The sequence below is a fragment of the Monodon monoceros genome, unplaced genomic scaffold (genome assembly GCF_005190385.1).
Source record: "Monodon monoceros isolate NGI ecotype Baffin Bay Population unplaced genomic scaffold, NGI_Narwhal_1 Super_Scaffold_10, whole genome shotgun sequence".
NCBI lineage: Eukaryota > Metazoa > Chordata > Mammalia > Artiodactyla > Monodontidae > Monodon > Monodon monoceros.
In genome coordinates, this window is record NW_021703766.1 from 49,842,223 (window position 1) to 49,868,416 (window position 26,194).

Sequence of the window (26,194 nt, forward strand, 5' to 3'; positions counted from 1 at the left end):
AGGAAGAGGAGAGGTTAAATTAGTTGCCCTAAATCACACAGTTAATTAAAGTCCAACGCCAAATTACTAGCCACTGTGCCATGCATCTTATACGCATTCATTCATTTAACAAGTGTTTACTGAGAAATTGCTCTCTGACAGCATTATGCTACACATTTGGTATAAATCAGTGAACAGATAAAATCCTCTGCCCTGAACTTCCTCAATCTGATAAAGGGCATCTACAAAAACACCTACAACCAGCATCATTCTTAGTTGTAAAATATTTACTACTTTTCCCTTAAGATTGAAATAAATCAAGGATTTCCACTCCCACCACTTCTGATCGAAATTATATTGGAGATCCTAGCTAGTGCAATAAGTCAAGAAAAAGCAATAAAGGGCATAAAGATCAGATGGAAGAAGTAAAACTGTCAATATTTACATGTGATGTAATTTTTTTTTTTTTTTTGGATGCTCGTCTTGTGGGATCTTAGTTCTCTGACCAGGGACTGAACCTGGGCCCTCAACAGTGAAAGCATGGAGTCCTAACCACTGTACTACCAGAGAATTCCTGTGATGTGATTGTTTATATAGAAAATTCTAAGGAATCGAAATAACTACTGAAACCAATAAATGAATTTAGCAAGGCTGCAAGATACATGATCAATATACAAAAATCAGTCTTATGTTAATATACTTACAGGAAACAATTATAAAGTGAGATTTAAAATAATTCCCTTTACAATTAGCATCAAAAACAAAAATACTGGGACTTCCCTGGTGGTCCAGTGGTTAAGACTTCACCTTCCAATGCAGGGGGTGCAGGTTTAATCCCTGGTTGGGGAGTTAAGATCCCACATGCCTCGCAGCCAAAAAACCAAAACATAAAACGGAAGCAATATTGTAACAAATGCAATAAAGACTTAAAAAAAATGGTCCACATCAAAAAAAATCTTAAAAAAATACTTAGGAATAAATTTAACAAAAGATGTGCAAGATTTCTATACTGAAAACTACAAGATACTGTTGAGACACATTAAAGAAGATCTAAATAAATGGACATGTATATACCATGTTCATGGATTGGAAAGTTCCTTGCTTTCATGGAGCTTACATTCTAGAACAGTGATCCCCAACATTTTTGGCACCAGGGACCAGTTTCATGGAAGACCTGTTTTCCGCAGGGGGGCGGGAGGGGTGGTCCAGGTGGTAATGTGAGCGATGAGGAGCGGCAGATGAAGCTTTGCTCACTCACTGCTCACCTCCTGCTGTGCGTCCCTGTTCCTAACAGGCCACCGACCGATACCAGTCCATGGCCCGGGGGTTGCAGACCCCTGCTCTAGAGGGGAAGGCAGAAAATAAGCAATAAATATGCTAAATAAGTAAATTCTAGGGAAAGTCTGGGACACTAGAGGAGTCTAGATAAGGTAACTAACCCTGCTTGGATGTGGGGTCAGCAGGGGGTGCCTAAGTTGAAACTGGAACTATGAGTAGGCATGGACCAGGTAAAGCATGATCAGAGACTTGCAGAAAGAATCGGGGGCCCAGGAAAGATTCCTGTGAGTGTAGGAAACTGAATATAACAATAAAATAAATGACGATTATTTACCACCATGAGAGAGTTTCCTTAGTTTCTTGTGGGCAGCTGTGATAATTATATTGTCTGAGATGACCTAGAGTGTGTAGAGATCTTTTGAATCCAGAAAAGCAGCTCTCTGCTGTCCTTAACCCCAACCAGAGCAAGGCATCGATAATCTTAACCCTCCAAAATCACCCCATTTAGCTCCTGGGTCACCTTTAATTCCTGATCCTGTGCACTAGGGAGCTATGGTGCTATGGAGGGAACAGACAATGTTCAATTTATCTGTTAAGAAAATCACTCTGCCTCTCTTTGGAGGATGGATTGTAGCAGGGAGAGATCAGAAACTTGCAAGAGGACAGGTTACCATATCAATACCTATCTATTTCTCTCCAATCCTTCCCTAGTCCAAACCCTTGTTATCTTTCACCTGGACACCTGAAAAAAAGCTCATTCAATGATCTAAAGACCTCCCCTAAAGTAGATTCTCCATTTATTAATTCAGCAAATATTTATTGATTACCTACTATGTACCAACCTCTGTTTGAGAAACTGAGGATATAGCAGTGAACAAAATAGAAAACTGTCCCAGCCCCTATGGGCATGACACTACTGGGGAAGGGAGACAAAGGAATAATTAATGTAATTTCAGGTAGTGTCAAATCCATGAAGAAAATAAGTCAAGGTGATGAGCTAGAAAATGAGACAGTGTGGCTGCCAGCCTCTAAGATGATCCAGTGATCTTCACACTTTGTATAGTCCTTCTTTGTTTGTTTTGTTTTTAATTAATTAATTAATTTATTTATTTATTTATGACTGCATTGGGTCTTCGTTGCTGTGTGCAGGCTTTCTCTAGTTGTGGCGAGCAGGGGCTACTCTTTGTTGCGGTACGCGGGCTTCTCACTGCAGTGGTTTCTCTTGTTGCGGAGCATGGGATCTAGGCATGTGGGCTTCAGTAGTTGTGGCTCACAGGCTCTAGAGCGCAGGCTCAGTAGTTGTGGCGCGTGGGCTTAGCTGCTCTGTAGCATGTGGTATCTTCCTGGACCAGGGCTTGAACCTGTGTCCCCTGCATTGGAAGATTGATTCTTAACCACTGTGCCACCAGGGAAGTCCCTGTTTTGTTTTGTATTTTAATTTATTTGGCTGCACCAGGTCTTAGCTGCAGCATGCGGGATCTTCGTTGCCATGTGCAAGATCTAGTTCCCTGACCAGGGATCGAACCTGGGCCCCCTGCATTGGGAGCGCAGAGTCTTAACCACTGGACCACCAGGGAAGTCCCCTGTATAGTCTCTTGCCACATCCAATCAGGACTGCTCTGTGTGACTGACAGAATGCTGTGGAAGTGACAGAATGTGACTTTCAAGGCTGGATCCCAAAAGACATTACAACTTCCACCTTGGTCTCTTGAATCACCTTTTCTGTGGGAAACTGGCTGCCACATTGTGAGGACACTCAAGCATCTTTGCGGAGAGGCCCACGTGGAGAGGAACTGAGGCCCTAGCCAACAACCAGCAACAGCTTGCCAGCCACACAAGTGAACCTCCTTGGAAGTGGACCCTCCAGTCCCTGTCAATTCTTTGGATGATCACAGCCCCAACCCAAGGTCATGGGAGACCCCGAGCTAGAACCACCCAGCTAAGCCACTCCTGTAGGATTCCTGACCCACAGAAACTATGTGTGATAATACATTTATTGTTTTAAATCACTAAGTTTTGAGGATGTGACATGTGAGTAGTAATCTGAGTAACAAGAAGGAGTCAGCCATGAGGTCATGAGGCAGGGTGCTCCAGTCAGAGAGGATAGCAAGTGCAAAGGCCCTGAGGCCGGAGTGTGCTTGACACGCTGGGGAAATAGCCAGGAGGCCAGTATGGTTAGAGCAGAACTAAGCAATGGGGAGATTGGGAGGAGAGAACGTCAGAGAGAGAATGGGGGGCAGGGGTGTGTTATTGGAGTCTGGTGGGCCATAGTTCGTGATGGGAGCCAGTGGGAGATTTTGAGCTGGGGTGTAGCATGATCTGATGTATGTCTTTCGAATGTGGTGCTGAGGGCTCAGTGGAAAACGGACTTAGCAGGTGGAAGATTTTTTAATTAATTAATTAATCTGGCTGCACCGGGTCTTAGCTGCAGCACGTGGGATCTTCATTGCCACGTCTGGGAGGTTTGTTGCGGCATGTGGGATCTTTTAGTTGCGGCATGCGGGATCTTTTAGTTGTGACATGCCGGATCTAGTTCCAGGACCGGGGATTGAACCCAGCCCCCAGCACTGGGAGCACGGAGTCTTAATCACTGGACCACCAGGGAAGTCCCCGGAAGAGGTTTTAAATGAGCATCAAATGATGTTTCTCCCCAGCTTAAACCCTCCTATGAGGGTGAAGATCTTCCACAGCTTTCCATCACCCTCCAGAACCATGGCTGCAAGGCTGGCTAGGCCAGGCCCCTGTTGACCTCTGCTCCTTCCTCTCCTACTGGGAAGAGCTTGGATTTTACGGAGGGAGAGGCAGGTTGGGGGGTTAAACTTGGGGAGGGAATTCAAACGGGCTGTACTAATAGTCTGCCTGCTGGCAATGAATGTTAAGCATTAAATGGGCTTAAATGGGAACTGAAAATATTTGAAACACATTTTTCACATTTTTGGCTGATGAATGGTTTTAGGCAGATGAGAAAGGAGAGAAGAAAAAAAAAGATTAAAGGGTCATTGCAGAGAAAACAAATCCTCTGTACAGAGACAGAGCTGGCCAGCTGCCTCTGCACTTGTGATTCCATCAGTGGTTCTAAAACGAATCAATTGGGAGCTTTAAGAAAAACATTAATGCTCCAGCCCCATCTTGGAGCAACATAGTCAGGACCTGCGGATCGGAGGGTGAGATCAGGCATTGGTATCCTTTTACAGTGAATATATTTTTATTCATCACAAGAAAAGAAAATATAATTATGTGATGCGATGGAGGTGCTCCAACACTGCAGTGGTAATCATACTGCAGTGGTAATTGTATGTATGGATCAATGTGTGTCAAATCATCACAGTTACAATAGAAACTTATACAGTGTTATAGGTCAATTATATCTCCATTTTTAATTTTTTTTTTTTTTGGCCATGCCACGCAGCTTGTGGGATTTTATTTCCCTGACCAGGGATTGAACCTAGGCCCTCGGCAGTGACAGTGCAGAGTCCTAACCACTGGACCACCAGGGAATTCCCTAAACATTTTTTTAAAGAATATATTTTTATCAAGAACTGACTAGATGGGGACTTCCCTGGTGGCGCAGTGGATAAGACTCCGTGCTCCCAATGCAGGGGGCCTGGGTTTGATCCCTGGTCAGGGAATGAGATCCCACATGCATGCTGCAACTAAGAGTTCACATGCCACAACTAAGGAGACTGCCTGCCGCAACTAAGGCCTGGTACAACCAAATAAATAAATAAATAAATATATACACATATATATATATTTTTTTTTTTAAAAAAGGAACTGACTAGATGTCAGGGACTGTTCCAACACCCACGGACACAACAATGAACCCAATGAACCAAGGAGATAAACGATCAGCTTTGGTGGCAGGCAGGACATTTCAGAGTGTGGAGGGGAATTACAATGCCAAGTTGTGAAAACCACAAAGAAGGCATTTATTCAGGTTGTCCTTGAATAAGATTTCAACATTTTGTCCAACCAGGTGTTCACGGCCCATCTCTCACCCTCTGTTTTGCTCTACGCAAACTTAAGTCTGGCTTGTCTCCTCCCCCCAGGCCCTCAACTATAGCTTCCCTCTTCTCCGAAGGACTGAAAAGTGGGACATGCCTCCTCGTCAGCTTCTCCTGAGAACGCACTGACCCCAGGAAGACACACTTCCTGTGTGTCTTGCAAACCACCATGGTTACTTTTCCTCATCTAGGCAACTTCCCGTTGACTGCGAAACCCTCTTACCCTAGATAAGCAATGTCCTTTTCTGTCTGATTTTTAAGATGCTTGCAGATTTTGTTTGTTTTTTGGCTGCACCACGCAGCTTGCGGGATCTTAGTTCCCCGACCAGGGATTGAACCTGGACCCTTGGCAGTGAAAGAGCGGAGTCTTAACCACTGGACCGCCGGGGAATTCCCGCTTGCAGATTTCGGAGCTCAGAGCATTCTCTCTACTGCAGTGGGCTTTTTGAATAAAATTAACTCTGTCCGGAGTATTTGACACCTCCAGAAAGTCCTTGTGTGTTCTTCATTAAGTTACTTCCGAGATACTTTCTAGTTTTTTTTTATCGCTCTTGGGAAGGTTATCTGATTTTCTGTTAATTTCCTGGTTGGTTATTGCTGGTATATAGCAGTTTTCTTGACTAAATAACACCTCTCCACTTTTTATCGTCCCCACACCCAGGTATTCTCTTCCTTGTAAAAATGATTTCAAGGATGTACTCCAGAAAGTGAACATGTGAATCCAGGGAAGAGAAGGCTATGGGTTGTGAGGGTTTTACATGTGAGGGAACAAGGTGTCCCTGTGACAACAGTCTGAATAACTTGCTTTATGAGATTCTGGGTAATACTTATTTTCTTCTTCCCATTTTTTGGGGGGGAGGAGGGAGTTTTCCAAAAAAATTTACCATTAAGATTGCTTTGGGGACTTCCCTGGTGGTGCAGTGGTTAAGAATCCGCCTGCCGGGGCTTCCCTGGTGGCGCAGTGGTTGAGAGTCCGCCTGCCGATGCAGGGGACACGGGTTCGTGCCCCGGTCTGGGAAGATCCCACATGCCGCGGAGCGGCTGGGCCCGTGAGCCATGGCCGCTGAGCCTGCGCGTCCGGAGCCTGTGCTCCGCAACGGGAGAGGCCGCAACAGTGAGCGGCCCGCATACAGGAAAAAAAAAAAAAAAAACACGGGTTCGAGCCCTGCTCCAGGAAGATCCCACATGCCGTGGAGCAACTAAGTCCGTGCGCCACAACTACTGAGCCTGCGCTCTAGAGCCTGTGAGCCACAACTACTGAGCCTGTGTGCCACAGCTACTGAAGCCTGCGCGCCTAGAGCCCGTGCTCCACAACAAGAGAAGCCACCACAATGAGAAGCCCGTGCACCTCACGAAGAGTAGCTCCCACTCGCCGCCAACTAGAGAAAGCTCACGTGCAGCAATGAAGACCCAATAAATAAAAAAAAAAAAAAAAAAAAAAAAGGGATTCCTTTTGTAACCTGGGGTGGGGGGTGGGAGAGAGGAGAAATGTCATTTTGGGTTTCTCCCAGCTTTATTGAGATATAATTATAAGATCGGGTTTAAGATGCACAGTGTGTTGATTCGATATACATATATATTGCAAAATGCGTTTCCCAATATAATGTTAGCTAACACCTCCCTCACTTCACACGGGTACCATTTTTTTCAGTGCGTGTTGAGAACATTTAAGATCTGTTTTTCTGTGCTTTCACTGCCGAGGGTGCGCGTTCAGTCCCTGGTGGGAGAGCTAAGATCCTGCCAGCCGCGTGGCATGGTAAAGAAAAAAGTTACAAGATCTACTGTCATAGCAACTTTCAAGTATACAAGAGAGTACTGTTACCTGTACTCATTAGATCCCCACAGTGCATTCATCTTCTAACCGGAAGTTTGTATCCTTTGCCCATCTTCACCTATTTCCCAAGAAACGTCCTTCTGAAAGCAGAAATGTCAGGGCAGGCCAAGCCGCAGGGAGTGGCTGGGGCCCTTCCCATTGCCCCCTGAGCTCTTCTGTTCCCTATGGCTTCCTGGATGTTTGCCTCGGCTTCAGCGTCCTATCCATCTCTGGACCTGGATATCCCTCTGGTGGACACAGACTTGCCACCCACTTGTGGTAAGTCAGAGACATGAGGAGATGAAATGGAGGGGTCTGAAGGCTCTGATGGGAGCCTTGTTCTCCCTGCCCCTCAGACCCCACCTAACCCTGAACTGCTCTTCCATCTCTGCTAAAAGCAACTCCCCTTTCCAATTTTCACAACTTCGCCCCCCAGGCTGCCGGACCTTCCCTCCCTCCACCTTTGTGTCTCCCTCTGGGATTCCCTTCCTTTCCCTCCCCCCACTTCCTTGGCCCCCAGCCCATCCAAGGATCAAAACTCTCCTTTAGTGTCTCCACTTACCTGAAAATTATCCTACTACACTGATCTGGTTAGAACAAGAGAATTTTCTGCGAAATGCTAGTAAATTGTCATCATCGGCCTACAAATCTATGATTTCCACGTGAATGATGTCCTTTTAGGTGCGATGTCCTTGTTCAGTGTTAAACCTGCACAACTGTACAAGGCGATCATATGTCCTATACACCTGGCTGATGCCCAGAAAGCTGGGTCTTTCCTGGACACCCATCCATCCATCCACTCCCTCTCCAGGCTTTCCTGCATTCCTCTCCCACAAGATGTGGTCTGTGTGTTTAGCTCTTAGATGACCGCTGGCTTGGAGCACTGGCCATCTGTTTTAACAAAGTCCTTCATGAAGACACATCAGATCATCCATGAGGCGTAGCAGAAGCAACAGACAGAAGGCTGGATAAAGTGAGCTGTGTGGGGAAGAGAAGGGTGAAGTAGAGCCCTTTCAGAGAAGACGCAGAGCCTGCTCTTGCAATTTCTGGGACACACTGGGGAGAAAGGGAGGGGCCCAGGGTGAAGCAGGGCTTAGTGGGAAGGGGTCATCTCCCCACTCTCCCCTCTTCCTCCACCAGCTTGTCCCATCTCCTCCTCACTGCAGGCCCTCCTCTATAGTTGTGCTGTGACTCTGAGGACACCCCAGGGTGACGGCTGGGTCCCCTACAAGAGTAACAGCTCACGCAGCAGAAGGTTTCACATGCCCCTCAAAGACAGCAGATGCCTGGGGCACGAAAAAGAGAGTCAGTATGTTAGATCCACACTCGCTGCCCTCCTATACCTTCCTCTCTACAATAGGGGCTAGAAGCCTGCAAACTACATTTCTCCATCTCCTTTGCCAGATGGTTTCCTCTTAGTTTCTGTCAGTTGGAAGGCATAAAAGCAAGAAGCTTTCTTTCCCCCTGGCTTCTGGTGACGCCCTGAGGGAAGGTTGCCAAGCTCAAGCTTCAGAAGTCCTGCTCAGGCAGCCTGGTTCCTACTTCAGCAACATAGCAGTCTCTGGGTGACACCGTCATTTTCCTGTTACACTGACCCTGGGGATTCTAGCAGCTTCCCGCAGCTACTAATCGGTGGTAACCCGATTATGCCTCTTTTACTCCTCCAGCCCTTCCAGCCTCTTGGTGTCCAATTCCCTGTATTACATTCCCTCTGGTTTAAATGCCTGGAGTGGTTTCAGTTTTCCTGATCAGATACTGATCAAGAGGGGAGGAAGGGCATCGCTCTGGATTCCTCTGACAACCGCAAGCCCTGGGGCTCTCTCCCCAAGAGTAAGATGACTCTGGAGCCAGACTGTCTGTATTTTGGAGACTGACTTTGCCACTCAGTAGCTGTTGATCTAGGACAAGTTGCTTAGTCTCTCTGGGCCTCAATTTCTTCATTTGTGATATGGGAACATAATAAGACCTACTTCATGGAGTTCTGGAAATTATTCAATACATGCAAACACCCAGCCCAGGGCCAGCACCATCTCACGTACTGTGTGTGTATGTGTTAGTGGTTATTGTTTTAGTACATGTGATAGCATATAAGGCCTTAAAATGGTTCTGGCTGTCTGTTCTAGACCGACTCAGGTGATGCCAGGTAAGTTAGTTCTCTGTTTTTTTCCGTTCCCTGTAAAGTGAGGATTTAGCATGGAATGGTAGGACAGAATTACGCAGTTTTCTGTGTATATAATCTAATCTTAGGAGCTACATTTTTCTTTTGTTTTGTTTTGTTTGTTTCTTGGCTGCACAGCTTGTGGGATCTTAGTTCCCTGACCAGGGAGTGAACCCAGTGCTCCCTGCAGTGGAAGAACCAGGGAAGCCCTGGAATTTCTTATTTAACTTTTTATTAAAGCATCACACACATCCAGAAAAGTACAAAGATCACGGCACATAATTCGATGAATTTTTTAAAAATCACACCCCACATCACCACCTCCCCGACTGAGAAATAAACATGATCGGCGCCCCCAGGGGACCCGTCAAGCCCCTTCTTAGTCACTGTAGCCACTGCCACAGTGACTTTAATAACACAGGTTAGTTTAGTCTGTGTATTTGTTTCCCATGGCTGATGTTATAAATTACCACGAAGTTAGTGGCTTAAAGCAATGCAAATTAATTTTTTTGTTAACAATTCTAGAGATCAGAGATCTAATATCAAGGTGTTGGGACTTCCCTGGTGGTGCAGTGGTTAAGAATCCACCTGCTAATGCAGTGGACACGGGTTCGTTCAAGCCCTGGTCCAGGAATGCTGCAGAGCACCTAAGCCCACGTGCCACAGCTACTGAGCCTGTGCTCTAGAACCCGTGAGCCACAACTGCTGAGCCCGCGTGCTGCAACTACTAAAGCCTGCGCGCCTAGAGCCCACGTTCCGCAACGAGAGAAGCCACTGCAATGAGAAGCCTGTGCACCGCAGCGAAGAGCAGCTCCCGCTCGCCGCAACTAGAGAAAGCCTGTGTGCAGCAACAAAGACCCAACGCAGCCAAAAATAAATAAATAAAATAAATAAAAATTTAAAAAATAAATAAAATAAAATCAAGGCATCAGCAGGGCTGCTCTCCTTCTAGAGGCTTCAGGGGAGAATCTGTTTCCTTGCCTTTTCCAGCTTCAAGAAGCTACTTGCACTCCTTGGCTTGTGGCCTCTTCCTGGAGTCACTCCAACCTCTGCTTCCATTGCTATATCTACTACTCTGATCTCCTGCTTCTCTCTTATAAGGACCCTTGCGATTACACTGGGCCTGCCCAGATAATGTAGGATCATCTCCCCATCTCAAGATCCTTAACTCAGTCACATCAGCGAAGTTTCTTTGCCATGGCATGTAGCATTCACAGGTTCCAGGAATTAGGATGTGGACGGAAGTGTTCTTATAAGAGGGAGGCAGGAGGATCAGTTAATAGAAGATGTGACAACAGAAGCAGGAGGTCAATTCTCCCCTGAGCGCTCCAGAAAGAACACAGCCCTGTCAACACTTATATTTTATATTTTATTTTATATTTTTGGTCACGCTGCGTGGCTTGTGGGATCTTAGTTCCCTGACTAGCAATTGAACCCGGGCCCTGGCAGTGAAAGTGTGGAGTCCTAACCACTGGACCACCAGGGAATTCCCCCAACACCTTGATTTTAGACTTCTGGTCTTCAGAACTATAAGAGAATAAATGTGCATTGTTTTTAAGCCACTGAGTTTGTCATAATTTGTTACGGTTACAACAGTGAACAAATACAGTTATCAAGCTTGACAATGAACACAGCTGCCAGAAAGTGGGAGGTCTTGAGAGGAAAGTAAATGGAATGATTTGTCATTTTTTAAAAATATTTATTTATTTATTAATTTTAGCTCCGCTGATTCTTAGTTGTGGGACACAGGATCTTCGTTGTGGCATGTGGGCTTTTTTTTTTTGCGGTACGCGGGCCCCTCATTGTTGTGGCCTCTCCCGATGCGGAGCACAGGCTCTGGACGCGCAGGCTCAGTGGCCATGGCTCACGGGCCCAGCCGCTCCGTGGCATGTGAGATCTTCCTGGACCGGGGCACGAACCCGTGTCCCCTGCATCGGCAGGCGGACTCTCAACCACTGTGCCACCAGGGAAGCCCACGTGGGCTTTTTATAGTTGTGGCATGTGGACTCTTAGTCGCGGTAGGCAGACTTAGTTGCAGTATGCATGTGGGATCTAGTTCCCCGACCAGGGATCGAACCCAGGCCCACAGCATTGGGAGAGCAGGAGACTTACCCACTGGACCACCAGGGAAGTCCCATGATTTGTAATTGTAATCATTTTAACAAGGAGCTCCAGCTAAGGTTTAGAGCTGTGCCGTCCAACGTGGCAGGCACTGGGCACATGTGGCTCTTTAAATTTAAACTTAAAAACGAGAAGTCAGTGCCTCAGTTGCACTGGCCACACTTCAAGTGCTAGTGGCTACATGTGCCCAGTGGCTGTCATACTGGACAGCACCGAAGAGAGGACATTTTCATCATTGTGGAACATTCTAGTGGGCACTGCTGGTTGAGAGAATAAGACACAGAGAATGAGGTATCATAGTATTTAGACGAGCAGCCTGAAAGTAAGGGGGAGGGAAGGGAGCAGGAAGTTGGCAGGAAATACCTAAAGTTGACATATTTCAAGAGAAACAGAGTAACCACCAGAAGAAATAAGAAAGAATGTGAAAGCTTTTGCTTTTCAAGTGGGCTACTGGGGATATGGTGGAATGGACAGGGCGGGTGCTAAGGACTGAACTGTGTCTTCCCAAAATTCATACGTTGAAGCTCTAACCCTCAATGTGGCTGTATTTGGAGATGGGGCCTTTAAGGAGGTAATTAAGGTTACATGAGGTCATAGGTTGGGGCCCTGATCCAATAGGATTAGGGTCCTTAGAGGAGACACCAGTTTTCTCCCTCTCTCTGGCCCAACAAACCCTCATCCCTGGGTCCCACCCCACCCCACCCCCAGTTCACTCATTGGCTGGAACAGGCTTAGGGGCGTGGCCTCCACACAAACCTGGTGGTGAATCTCTGGGTGCAGCAACCGAGGCTTTAAGATAATGACGCTCCCTGCAGTGAGAGATCCAAGCCACCACACCTCCTCAGCTGGCAATGTAGTCCCTGGCATGGCACCTGCAAACAATGAGGGATGCCTGGGAGAAATGGGGAGGGCTGATGTGGAAAACATTAGTCCTGGTCTCCAAATATTTCCAGCTCTCCGCCTCCTGGCCACTTGGTGGAATTGCACCTCCCCATCCCCTTGAAGTTAGGCTGGCCCCCTTACTCGCTTTAGCTAATGAAACGCAGCCAAAGCAAAGTCCTTGGCTTTGGGGAGGAAGCACTTAAGAACTGGTGGGCTCTTCTCCACCTCCCTCACTGCTGCCAAGTTGTTCCAGGGGTAGTGCTTCAGCCAACCTGGGTTCCTCAGTGACTGCGATGAGCAGAGCCTCCTTCTGACCTGCGGATGAGCCACTGAGATTTGGGAGTCTGTGTTTCTGCAGCATAAACTTGCCCATCTTTGCCAATACAACTGATAAGCTCCAAATCTTAAAAAAAAAAAAAAAAAATTGTTGGCCTTCCCTGGTGGCACAGTGGTTAAGAATCCGCCTGCCAAAGCAGGGGACACGGTTTGAGCCCTGGTCCAGGAAGATCCCACATGCCACGGAGCAACTAAGCCCGTGCACCACAACTACTGAGCCTGTGCTCTGGAGCCCACATGCCACAACTACTGAGCCCGTGTGCCACAACTACTGAAGCCTGCGCACCTAGAGCCTGTGGTCCGCCACAAGAGAAGCCACTGCAATGAGAAGCCTGCACACCGCAACAAAGAGTAGCCCCCGCTCGCTGCAACTAGAGAAAGCCCGCGCGCAGCAACGAAGGCCCAACGCAGCCAAAAGTAAATAAATAAAATAAATTTATTCAAAAAAACCCAATTGTTTCCTAGGATCGTTAAGAAATGCTCACCAGGCTCACACCTTGGACAACACTGTTGGGAGAAAAAGCAGCTAGCTCATTTTCCCCTAGGTGGGTCTTTTGCAAATACCCGGTAAAGTGTTCCTAGGAATCTTATTGAATGATCATATCTCATCCAAAATGTTTTATTGCTAGGTGAGAAATACTCTAGTAGCAGCAACCATGGCACACACATCCCAGGACAGATGTCAGAGGGAGTTGGTAAGGTCCTCCAGGACCATCAGAGCCTTGCCTGCCTGCATCCCTGGAACCAGCTGAAAGAGTAGTGTAGGGGGTTAAAAGGTGGCCCCCCCAAATACATGCTCACATCCTAAGCCCCTGAACCTGTGAATACGACCTTTTTTTGGAAAAAGGATCTTTTCGGATGTAATGCTTAATAATGAGTTTCCTTTTGGGGTGATGAAAAAATTTTGGAGCTAAAAAAAGGTGATGGCTGTCCATTGTGAATGTACTAAGTGCTACTGAATTGTTCATTTTAAAATGGTTAATTTTATGTGAATTTCACCTCAATTAAAAATAGTAATATTAAATACATTACAAAATAAAGCGCTGGCAAAGATGTAGAGCAAGTGGAAGTCTCATTCACTGTGCTGGGAATTGTAACATGGTATGACCAGTTTGGAAGACAGTTTGACAGTCTCATAAAACTCAGTGTTCACCTGCTCTGTGACCCAGCAATCTCAGTCCTAGGTATTTACCCAAGAGAAATGAACAGCTATGGTCACACAGAGACCTGTACACAAATGTTTACGGCAGCTTTATTTATAACATCCCCAAAGTAGAAATGGCCAAATATCCCTCAGCAGGTGAGGGAGTGATTGTGGTCCACCGTCCAAGGGGGCACTACACTGCTATGAAAGCAATGAGCTGCCGATGTAGGCACCGACCATCCAAGATTACTTGGATGCAGAAGTTATCTAAGAAGGAAAGAAACCAGAAGAGTGGCTGCCCATGGGAGGGTAAGAGCAGGGAATGGCCAGGAAGGGGCATGAGGGAACTTTGTTCTCTAGATTCATAGGGGTTTGGGGTACCTAGATGGATGCACTTCTGAAAACTCCACGAGTGTACATGTAAGATTTGTGCATTTCACGATATGGAAATTCCACCTTAAAAAAAAAGGGAACGTAAATAAATATTGAACTCTGGTTAATGATACACATGTTGCAGGATTTAGGGTGTTCTGATGTCTGGAACTTATTTTGAAATGCATCCAAAAATATGGGACTTCCCTGGAGGTCCGGTGGTTAAGACCCCGCGCTTCCACTGCAGGGAGCGTGGTTTCGATCCCTGCTCAGGGAACTAAGGTCCCACATGCAAAGCAAACAAAACAAAACAAAGAAAACAAAAATATGATGTATGGGTGGATGGAGGGATGGACAGTTGGCTAAATGTATGATGAAGCAAGTACAGTAAATGTTCACACCTGTAGAATCTAGGTGGTGGGGCAGGGCAGGCACCCGAGGAACACCTGGCATTCTTTGCTGTTCCCAATGTCCCATCGGAAGGCTCTCAGCCCCACTCACCAGCCGATGCTTGATGGCCACTCCTGTCCCATTTCAGTTTCCATTTCTTCCTCCAACAGCGATGCTGCTCGGAGCTCCACGTGCTTCCCGAGTGACGCCATCCGTTCCTGCAGCTTTGATGACCAGCTCTGCGGAGGGGCCTCTCACGGCCTGCAGCACAGAGCTCCAGGTCCAAAGCTGCACTCAGCCCCTTCCAAGACCACCTTCTCCTCACATGTGCCACCTCAGTAAGGGAACTGCCCTCCTCTGGGCTGCCTCAGACATCCTGTTCTGACCCCTCATCTCTGTCACCTGCCACATCTGGCCCAGTTCCAACTCCTCCTGTGTGCGCTATTCTCTGAGTCTCAAATCCATCTGATGCCCAGCCCCTTGATCCTCCTGCTTTGTCATCCCACCAGGCTCCCCACTCGCCCTACCCCCACCCCATCTTGCCCTGGCCAACCCATGTCCTACACCTCCGCCAGATGGAAGGTTCTGATTCCAGTCGTTACTTGAATACAAGCTCTCCCCTGCCCATGTCTGTAACACAGCCTTCAAGGCTCTCCAGGACCTGCCAACTTCCCAAGCCCCAATGCCATCTTCCTTCTCCTTGCACACCTCACCCCAGACAGTGTGTCATTCCTGCTGGAGCCCGGTGCCAAGCACAGGCTCTGGTGCAGAGAAGGTCCATGCCCCAAACACTTGAATGATGCCTATACCGCCGCTGCGGCTTCCAACTCCTGCGCCGCCTTCTTCCTGCACGAGCCCCACGGGTGTTTGCAATGTTCACCTTCCAAGCAGCCATGTGCTCAGCCCCAGGACGCTGGATCTTTGATTAGTCTAAGAACCAGACGTCAGACCTCTATTTCCCCTCTTGCCATGGACCAACGTAGGGAGGGTCACACCATCTAATCCAGCCAATGAGACCTGAAAGGAAGACCGAGGGACTTCTGGGAAGCGTTTCCTTGCTCATAGATACATAGAAAGTTTCTTTTCTGCTTCTGCACTTGGCTGGGTGAGGAGGTGAAGTCTGGAAGATGCTCTAACCATCTTGCTATCACGAGGGGTACTGCTGCCCCAGACCGGCAGTGTGGTAAGATGGGCTGAACCTGAGTGAACTTGGAGTTAACTTTTACCAACCCTGAAACCACCCTACCTTCTTACCTAAGATGATGAACTCCTGCCTGTTTAAGGCAGCTGAGTTGGAGTTTTTTGGGTTTTTAAAAAAATATTTACTTTTGGCTGTGTCGGGCCTTAGTTGTGGCACACGGGAACTTTCCTTGCGGCACGTGGGCTTCTCTCTAGTTGTGGCACGTGGGCTCCAGAGTGTGCCGGCTCAGTATTCGTGGCGCGTGGGCTTAGTTGCCCCGCAGCATGTGGGATCTTTGTTTCCTAACCAGGGATCGAACCTGCGTCCCCTGCATTGGAGGGCGGATTCTTAACCACTGAACCACCACCGAAGTCCCTGAGCTGGAGTTTTGAGTTACAGGTGAAATCATCCTTACTCGATGTGGATGAATTAGAAGAAATTCAAAGGCTGAACCCTGAATATTTGACAGAGACCTAGAGCTTACCTGCTCAGACCAGCAACCAGCGTTAAGGGCTGTGAGAACCCTGCTCTGAGAAATACCCAGGATCCCAATTAAAGGGCAGGACGGCTCCCCAGAGATGTCCATGTTTTTATCCCAGAACCCATGAATATGTAATTTACAAGGCAAAAGTGACTCGGCATATGTGATGAAGGATCTTGAGATGGAGAGATGATCCTGGATTACCCAATCTAATCACATGGGTCTTTAAAAGCAGAGAACCTTTCCCAGCTGTGGTCAGAGAAAGATGTGACAATGGAAGAAGGGCCAGAGACATGTGACGTTGCTGGCTTTGTAGACAGAGGAGGGCCACGAGGCAAGGTGGGTGGGTGGCCTCCAGAAGCTGAAAAAAGCACGTAAACAGAATCTCCCTGTTCTTCCAGAAAGGCAGGCAGCCCTGGCAACCATGGAGTGAGACGTGTCACGCTTCTGACTTCCAGGACTGTAATGTAGCAAGTTCCTGTTTTTGTTTTGTTTTGGTCCCCCCCCTCAAAGTTCCTGTTCTAAACCACTTGGCTTCTATAATTTATATGGCAGTCATGGAAAATTAAGAGGCCCACTGAAACACAGAAACCAAAGGAAGTCCAAAGAAGACATGGCTACTCTCCAGGCCAAGTCCTGCTCCCTTCTCACCCTCGCCGAGTGCGGCTTCCCCGGAGAAGACTCCTGGTTAACAAGTAGGTAATGTCTGAGTCCGCTGGGGCTGCTATAACAAAATAGCAGAGTTCTGGAGACTGGAAGTCCAAGATCGAGCGCCAGCAGATTCAGTGTCTCTCTGGTGAAGAGCCTCTTCCTGGTTCCCAGATGGCTGTCTTCTTGCCACATCTTCACACGGAGGAAGGGGCAGAGATACTCTGTGGGGGTCTCATTTTTATAAGGGCACTAACCCCATTCGTAAGGGTTTCATCCTCCTGACCTCATCACTTCCCAAAGGTCCCACCTCCAAACGCCATTGCATTGGGCGACTAGGTTTCAACATATAAATTTTGAGGTGACACAGACTACAGCAGTTAGAGGGCTCCCGTTTCTCATCCTTAGAAGCCAGCCCAGTTGTCCTGAGTTCATCACAGGCCTCTTCTGTGATCTGTGCGGTGGGCAGGACCATGCCTGTGTGGGCCACCTGTGTCCTTAAAGGCCGAGACTGGCCCGGAGCCAGAGCTCAAGAACTGTAGAATGCAGTCGTCAGCTCGTCAGCCACTAAGGGAAGCTGAAGCTGTTGGGAGGCACCATTCTCACAGTGTCATCATGAATGTCACCCTGGGACTGGCCACCCAGAAGAGACCCTGGTTTCAAGGTTTCACCCCCGCCCTGTCATTTCTGGGACAAGGGATGGTGGGGGCAGCACGGAGAAACAAGACCCACAGGCTTTTTAAAATAACTGCATCCTTTAATGGCAGTAATACAATTATTGGATTAAGAGAGACCACAGGAGAAAGGGCAGGTGACGTTTCTGGAAGACAGATATGGAGTACAAAAAGGGGGTGGAATAGAGTCATGCGACGATCATTGTAAAAATACAGTACGTTATATACATATTTGCACCATCAACTTTCAACTCTGAAATAGTATTTACACTTTTGTTACAATCCTGGTTAGAGAACAATTTTTCTTTAAAAGCTCAGCCTGATGGCAAATGAAAATTTCAGGTGAATTCATAGTCCCATGAGGTTCTTAGGCTGAATATTCCAAGAGGTGGGTTCCAGCTTCTATTTCATCCACAGATTTCAGTTTTAAAAAAGTATTTAATTTTGCTTTTATAAAAAAAATTCTCAAAGGAGGGAAAAAAAAACCCAACCACAGCCACACTGTGTATTCTTTCTTATTTTACAAACACTATGGGGCTGCAGCCCTCTGCTTCAAGGCCAACACTGGTGGCTGAAGAAAAATCTCACTGATGATTGTTTAAAACAAAACAAAAAGACACAAAGACAAACCAAACCAACCTGATCATGGCGCACTGCCTCTCCCGCCCTTGCTTCCGGCCCCAAACTCAATGACTACTTCTCTTCTGGGGCAGGGCGTTTGGTATTGAACCCTCTTTTAACCTCCTACCCCGAGGAGGTGGGAGGGGGAACCCTTTGGCTGGGACACCATGTTTCCTCATTATTAGTAAGAAAGAGTCAGGGCCCTTAAGCGAGGTGGTTGAGACGGTGGGATGAGGAGGAAAAAGGCGGGAGACGGCCGGCCAGTACCGGCACACAGGTGGGAGGGAGCCCCGGCCGCACAAGCCTCGCCGGTTCCCCTCAGGCCACGTCCACGGGGTAGGCCTTCTCTGGGGCTCTGTGGACAGGATGGGACCTCAGCCAGGGTCTTGGGGGAGGTCGGGCGGAGCCCCGGCAGGCATCTATGCTCCCTTCCCGGCTCAGCCGGATGAGGAGAGCAGGGTACAGGCTTTGGGTCCCATGGCCCCTGCCCACAGTGGGGGTCCCAGTCCCTCTCCTGGAGAGGGCCCAGCAGCCCACACCCTGCCCTGGCTAGTCTCCCACCGTGTCCTCAGGCCCCCTCCCGGAAGTATCCACAAATCCAACTCTGTACACGCCTCGAACCCACGCACCTGTCGGCTTGGAAGAAAACCAAACACACCAAAACCACGGGCCCTAAAAATATGGTGCAAGGAGGTGTGAAGAAAGCAGAGAAAGCAAAACACTTTGCCGAGAACCACCCAGGGATCCCTCTGTCAGGAGCCTGATGGCGTGGCCGTGCCATGGATCCTTGAGCTGTCCCCAGAGGGCCGGGGCCGGCTCACTGGGCACTTTGCCTTCTGAGCCCAGGACAGAGCCCAGCACGAGGGGGAAAGGCACGGCCGGGACACGACAGGACGGGACGGGCTAAGCTGACGGAAAGAGCGTGCTCTGCCTCTCGCAGGCAGCTCCTGGCCACACCAGCCTTGCCGACTCCAGGTCCATTTCTCACCCGGAGTCTCCTGTCGCAGGCTGGAGGACGCCGGTTTGCTCTGGGATGAACTCTGGACGGAGGATGGCAGGGAGGCCGGTGTGTGAATCCAGATGAGACAGCAGTGGAAAAGGACTTTGTTTCTCCCGGCCCAGGCAGCTTCCGAAGGCTCTTTCTCTTTTCCTTCTGTCTTGACACTTTCTCACTTCCGCTGGCCCCTGAAGCGGGTCATCATGGCCTGCACACTGCAGAGGAGACGCAGAAATGCCTAGACCTGCTTCCATGCGGGTCCTGCCCACCATCTCGGCTCCGTCTCTTCTTGCTCATGCACCACAGGGTGAGCAGTGCTCAGTGCCTTCTCGACGCCTGCTGTTCCCTTTGTCCTGGCGGGGGGGGGGGGGGGGGGGGGGGGGGGGGGGGGCCAAGCTCTGCCCAGAAAACCCACCAGACCCCCAGCCACCAAACTGGGGCCCCAGCCTTTAAGAAGTCCCTGAAAATCAGGCCTGGCCAGGCCAGGCGGAGTGCCAGCTGGGGCTGAGGCCCAGGGGACTCGCAACTGTACACATGCACATGTAGGTTTTCTTGGCGGGAGCCTAGGAGCCCCGCAGCACTGACCAGAAGTTAAAGATAGTTATATACAATTTATATGTTTCAAAGAAAGTACTACTTTAAAAAAAAAGGGAGGGGGGGGGAAGAAAAGAAAAAAGAATAGGAAAAAAGAAAAGAAAGAACACCCAGACCCCCTCCCCCCTCCCCCCAAGTCCCCAACTCTGGTTGCTGCCCTTAAATATTGCCCTGGGAAGGGTGGGGTGCAGGGAGCGCTCGACTCCGGCTTAACACTACTGGCAAAAGGGGGAGGCAGTGGGGTCAAAGCCTTTAAAAACATCTTTCAGGGACCCAGCGTCCTGCTCACCCTCTTGGGCCGGGCTGTTGCCAGCAAATGGGCTTCCGGAGCCCGTCTTGGGTGCCTGTTTCACGGTCCCGAAGAGGGTGGGCACCGGGAGGTTGTGCACGCCGGGCTGGGGCGGGACGCCCTCTGCTGGCGGGGCGCCCGTGGCGGCGGTGGGGGCCGCAGCGGCCTTGGGCCGGGGCCGGTTGTAACTGTTGTACCTGTCTGTGGCCGTGACTGCGGCCCCATCTGCCCCAGACTTCCCCGATTCAGGCTGTTCCAGGGCGGACTTGCGGACAAATGGGGGCTCCTTGGCCTTGGTGGCGGAGCTCTTGCCGTTGCCCTCAGGGCCCTTGGGCTGGGTGCCTGCGTCAGCGGCCGGCTCTGCAGCTTTGCCACCCGTGTTGGGAGTCCTGGGGTCGTAGAGGCTGATGCCGCTCAGCACGCTGCTCTGCCCACTCCCGCTGCCCTGGCCCAGGCCGCCGGCTGCCAGCACGCGGGGGTCATAGGGGGCGGTGGCTGGCGGGGAGGACTCCCCGCTGGGGCTGGCAGCTGGAGAGGGTGCTTCTGTGGGGCCAGGCTTGGCTGCCCGGGAGGAGGCAGCAGAGTCTGCTGGTTTCTGCAGCCGGGGGTCGGTGGGTGTCTTCCGCACTCGAGGGTCACTGGGCTTGTCACCGGGGCCAGGGGCCGCCGAGGGGCCAGTGGCATTGACAGTCTTGAGGATGCGAGAGAGAAGCTCAAAGTCAGGCAGGCTAGAGCCAGATGTGCTGGGATCTGTAGAGGTGCCTGGGCGCTGCCGGGGGTTGGGGGGGCCCGAGGTGGTGGTGCGGTGCAGCCTGGGATCCAGGGCAGGCATGGACTGCAGGGCCACAGGGACGGGGGGCACTGCATCCTGCTTGGGGATGGGCAGGGGGATCAGGTCCTCAGGGTTCCAGAGCACAGTGCGGGCAAAGCTCGGCTTGCTCAGGGTCACATCCTTCTTGATGTGGCTGAACTGCTGCAGCTGCGAGCGCGGGTCCCGCAGTGGGTGCCCAGGGAGGGGTTCCAGGGGAATGTTCACAGCCTTCTCCCGAAGGGCCCGTTCCCCTTCCTCCTCTTCTGCAGGGGGTGGCCCAGACCCCTTGGAGCCACTTGGGCCTGCAGGGCTGGAATGAAGGCCGCCTTCGGGCTTGGGGGTGGACAGGGAGCGAGCCAGTCGAGGGTCAGAGGGTCCTGTGTCACCTGGGCCTGAACTGCTGGAAGCCTCGACGTGGCGGCTAAGTCTGGGGTCCCGGCTGAGGCGGGGGTCAGCCAGCCGCCCTCCTGTGGGGTGTCCCTTCTGGAGGCGGGGGTCCCCCAGCCCAGTGCTGCTCAGCTCCCCGACAGAAGCCTGGGGTCGGCTAGACGTCTGCTGCCTCAGGGTCTTCAGGATGGAGGTGACGCTGTTCCCACCCTCATCTTCATCACTTGAGTACCAGTTTCCAGTGTCACCTGAGAAAAAGCAGAAAGGAGCAGGGAGAGGGTGAGTGGCCACCACATCTGCCACCAGCCCTCTTTGGACCCCATGGCAGCCCACTCCCCTGCCTCTTACCTCTCAGAACCTCAGTTTCTCCTCTCTTACAACACCCCATCCCCAGCACAGGATGCCACGAAGAGCCAGTGAGCTCAGGCAGGCCAAGCACCGAGCTTGGCAGGTCTCTGGCTATCGTTTATGGACCTTTCCCCGTACCGGCACCATTCTAAGTGCTTTGTCTTATTTGTCACAAACACTCAGGATATAGCGTTATCATCACGCCCATTTGACAGATAAGAAAAACAGAGGCACAGACAGTGCCATAAGATAGGGGATGGAGCCAGGGTTGAGTCCAGGGCTCTGCCGCCACCTCCTCACCTCCTGGGCAGGTTCAGGCCCCAGCACGGCAGGCCTGGCTCTGAGTGCCTGTGAGCAGCTACTGCTGCCTTGGCTCTCACTGCGCTTGGGGCTCACAGACACGTGCCTCCCAGGCCCCTCAAAACGTTCCCGCGACCCATGGCAGGGCAGTCACCAGCTGATAAGAGGCGGGGCCAGGTGGGCAGACTCAGAAGCTAGCCCATGTCCAACTTTCTAGGCAGGTGCAACCGGAGCCCCTAGGGGAGGGGGCTGTCCCCTGTTCTCACTGTCCCACTTGCTCCTCGGCTCTGGTCAGGGCCACCCATGGCCTCTGGCTTCAGGTTCTACATACCGTTTCTGTCCGCCCCCTTTCACCCTGGGGTGGATACCATCAGGTCACTGCACAGCACCTGAGACTTGGCAGCTGTGCCTGTGATCATTACTGGTTTATGTCGATGACTAGCTCTCATCTGTTGGCTTCCCGAGAACATGATCTGGGAAAGGGGGATTGAGAATCTCCCTACAGCCTCCTCTGTAAGGGTGCAGGGGGTGAACCCTATTGCCTGCTGTCTCCTCCAGGGACCAGCCCACCTCCCTCCTCAATGGGATCAGGGTTTCTCCCGAACCCCACGACACAGAAGGGCAGCCCCGACTTCTAATTTTCTCAGGGACATGCAGCAGCCCCAGCAGCTTCACAGCCCTGGGCAGGGGTCCTCTCCGGCCACAGGTCCCTTTCTGACACAAAACCCGACCTAGGTGCTCCCCACCTCTGCCCTGCACGGCGGCCCGGGGGGGCTGCGCCCGTCAGGGAAGCCCCTGCCCCTGGGGAGGACACATGCCTTCCTCACTCTCCCGGTCCTGCTTGCTGCGCTCAGCCAGCCTCCTCGCTCTCTCCTCCTCCTCCTGCTGCTTCTGCTGGATCCTCAGGTACAGGGCCCTCTGGGCCGAGGGCAGGAAGTCAGGGACACCGGCGCCCGGCTTCGGCCGGCCTGGGGGCCCTCCCTCAGGGAAGCTGTCAGGCTCCAGAGGGTGCTCGGGGAAGAGGTGCTCCCCAGGCTCCCCCGGCAGCTCTTCGTAGTGCCCGTAGTCCTCTGTGGCAGGGAAGAACCGAGGGTTCATGTCGGGAAGGGCCTCACGGCACCAACTCCGACCCATCCGTGCCCTTAACTGGAAAACCACCCCCTGATGGCGATGGGTGAGAATGTGTAGCCCGTCCCTTCCTACCCTCCCCAGGAGGGGCCCCACGGAAAGCCCAGCAGCGGAGGACGGAGCAGCCAATGGGGGGTGGGGAGGGTCCCACCTAGGATGCAGCCACTGAGAATGGGGTTCACGGTGAGGTTTAGTGACATGGGCAAATGCTCATGAGGTGAAAACAGGACGGAACATCGTACGGATGTTTGTAAAACACAAAGAAAAGGCTTTGAAAAGACAGACAGAAAACAGTCCCTCTGGGGATGAGAACAGGAGAGAGGGGCTGCGGGATCTTTCACTTTTTACTCCACACATTTCTGATCTGTCTTAATTACGCTTGATGAGCATTAATTTTATGATTTCTTTAAATAAATAAATAAATAAATAATCAATAAAGAAAAACACACCCTAATCTCTCAGTAAGCTCAGAATATGAGTTCAACCATGGTAAACAAAGACTAGTAAAGAAGAGAAGAAAATACACCACAATGTTGCTATGGCTACATGTCCACCCAGAGGCTGACGGGTGATTCCTCCTCCCTTTATGGGTTCCTAACTCCACAAACGTTTATGACCGTGCTGCTGCATTTAAAGGGACGAGGTGCGGGGGTGTTTCTCCCATACAGCATCTAGGAAGCACAAGGCGGAAGGGCTTGCCTTCATTCTCGGAGGGCGGGCAGGCGCCCGGCACTAGCCACCTCCCTTCACAAATGCTACCCAAGTCAGAGCCAAAGACGAGGGGAACACCGTGGGCAGATCTTCAACGACACGCCTGGAGACTTGTGTGTGTGCGCGCGCGCATGTGTGGGTCGGAGACAAAGTCCAGTTAACACTGTCCCACAGAACGAACGTTCTGCAAGGTTGAAATATCCCCTATCTGCACCGTGTGATGTGGCTCCCCTACTGAGCAGCCAAAATGTGGCCAGCACTACCAAGAAAGTGAATCTGTAACTTGAAGTAAACTTTCAGGATTAAAGTGATTAAATATGCAAATATGTCATACACAAAGTGTATAAAGCAAAAAGTGAAAGGTCACTTTCTTCTAGCCCCTGAACTTCATAACATGTGAACTTGATGGGCGAGTCTGCTCTGAGCCACACCCTGGCTTGGAGCTGGGGACACTCCTTAAACAACAGTCCCACCCAGTCCCCCCTGCACGGAATTCAAGAGTGAATTACTTGACAGTTCTGCTATTTTCAATATATTAAGAACAACTGAATAGTACTAAAAAGGGAGATTTCATGATATGGGATTAGAGTGAATTACTCCAGAGATACCAACTGTTATCAGCTCGACAGACTTTCGGGTTTTCTTCCCCACCCAGACCTTTTCCATGCACGTTTCACACACGTTGTTTAAAGGGGGAGGAAGCCCCCTCAGGTCGCCTGCTTTTCTCACTTGAGAACATGCACTCACCTGGCTCCCTGCCCCAAACACCTGCTCTCGTGCCTTTGAACACTACTGAGATGCCAAAGACTCTCACACTGACCTCCAGCCTGGTCAGCTTCCTGACGTCTGCATGGCTGTCAAACGGGCACCTCGTGCTTAATGTGGCCAAAGCAGAAGTGCTGCCCTGCACCAACCTGGCTCGGCATGAACACCCAGAGCGCCTCTGCCCCGCAGCTGGCATCCCCACCCGCCCCTGCCACCCTGTCACGTTGGCCCTATGGCTCCACCTCTAAACCTAGCCCTGCTGCTCCCTGTCCTCTCCCGGCTGCCACCCACCTCACCTCTGCCCAGGGCGACTCAAGGGCAGCCCACATGCTTCCAAGATTCCCCTCCGGCCCCTACTAGCATCCATCGCCCTTGTGTTCCTCCACTATCCCCGTCACTCTTCCACCGAGTCCACCTCGCCATGGCCCGCAGGGTCCTGTGTGCTGGGACTTCTCTCCCCTGTCCTCCCTTTCCAAGCCACATGGACACCTTTGTTTTCCACAAACAAGGTGACTGGCTGAGGCCTCCGTACCTGCTGCAGCTGCCACCTAAGCCAAGCCCACGACTCTCTCCCCGCCTTCACCTCTCAGACAGGCCTCTGCTGGCTGTGACGCACCCAGCCGGCCCGGCCTCCACCCGTCACCCTCACACGGTGCCCCATTTCACCGCCAGCAATGACCAATGCCGAAACGAGCTGACGCCCTTGTTTACACATTTCCTGTCGGTTTCCCTCCACTCAAATGCAGTTAAGGCAAGGACTACGTGCTTTGCTTGCTCTGACCCCATGCCTAGAAGCACGCCTGGCCCCTGGCAGCAATGACACATCTCATCCTTCTGAGGGCTGCACACCGCCTCCTACTGATGCGGCACTGTCACCCAAGCACCCGACTGTCGGACGTTTAGTTTGTTACCAACACATGTTCTCGTTTTGTAAGAAAGGAAGGAAAGGAGGAAGGAAGATGGTCAGTTGTGGGGACAGAACAAGCAGAGTCGCAAGGCAGCTCCAAGCCAAGAACCACCCCAGAAGGAGGCCGCTTTGGTTGAGGGCACCTCAGCCTTGAAGTTCAACACCATTCCACACCCATCCCTCTAACTTCCCAAGCTCCCACTCCACACACACCAAGCAAAACTTACAGAAATTAAGTAAGTTATAGTGATGGTAATCATAACACTCCTCCTAGACTCAACAGGGTAGTGAATCCCACGTCACTGAAAATGTTCAACCACTCACGGGACAGAGATGGAGTTGGATTCATGTTTTCAAAGACTCAGACCAAGGAAGAAAAACCAAATCTTCCTGACTATATTCCACTGTGCAGACCCCAGCAGCCCCGGCTGGCCCCCACCCTGAGCCCTGCGAGCCCTGCATACCTGCGTCCCCAATGAGTCCTGGCTCCATCTCCATGCCCTCTTGCTGCTGGTAAAAGTTTTCATAGAAGTTCTGGGCTGGTGGGATGGGGGGCATCATTCCAGAATGTGGGGAGTCTCCAGGACCATAGGGCATCATTGGAGGGCCGCCAGGTCCCATGGGCGGGCCAGGATTCATGCCAGGGCCCATTGGCATGTCGGGGTGCATGTCCGGATGCATGTCAGGGTGCATGTCCGGGTGCATGTCGGGATGCATGTCAGGATGCATTGGGGCCCCCATCGGCCCCGGGGGTCCCATGTTGGGCCCGGGGCCCATCGGTCCTGGGGGTCCTCCGGGTCCAGGGAACCTGGAAGGAGAAAATGGTGCCCGTGAGCAGGGCTGCAGAGGAAGGGTGGCAGCCACATCCCTGAGGAG

At 50.9% G+C, this 26,194-nt stretch overlaps 1 protein-coding gene and 2 non-coding genes across 7 annotated transcripts in view; all 3 read right to left on the bottom strand.

Moving 5' to 3' along the window:
• Window positions 1-2,761: 2,761 nt before the first annotated feature.
• On the bottom strand, window positions 2,762-2,834 carry TRNAG-CCC. Its single transcript has one exon. It is a non-coding gene; the product is annotated as a tRNA-Gly (tRNA).
• A 1,847-nt stretch (window positions 2,835-4,681) lies between these two features.
• TRNAD-GUC lies at window positions 4,682-4,754 on the bottom strand. The gene has a single exon. It is a non-coding gene; the product is annotated as a tRNA-Asp (tRNA).
• Window positions 4,755-19,791: 15,037 nt separating this feature from the next.
• ZC3H4 (zinc finger CCCH-type containing 4) overlaps window positions 19,792-26,194 on the bottom strand; it is a 41,296-nt gene continuing 34,893 nt past the window's right edge. For 4 of the 5 annotated variants that reach the window (XM_029203805.1, XM_029203813.1, XM_029203798.1 and 1 more), the window contains 3 exons: window positions 25,783-26,126; window positions 22,626-22,877; window positions 19,888-21,407 (listed from right to left, as the gene is read on the bottom strand). In XM_029203805.1, coding sequence (XP_029059638.1) covers window positions 19,888-21,407; window positions 22,626-22,877; window positions 25,783-26,126 — 2,116 coding nt within the window. Of the gene's footprint in view, window positions 21,408-22,625; window positions 22,878-25,782; window positions 26,127-26,194 lie in introns of all 5 variants that reach the window. The other variant, XM_029203834.1, reaches the window with a different exon arrangement.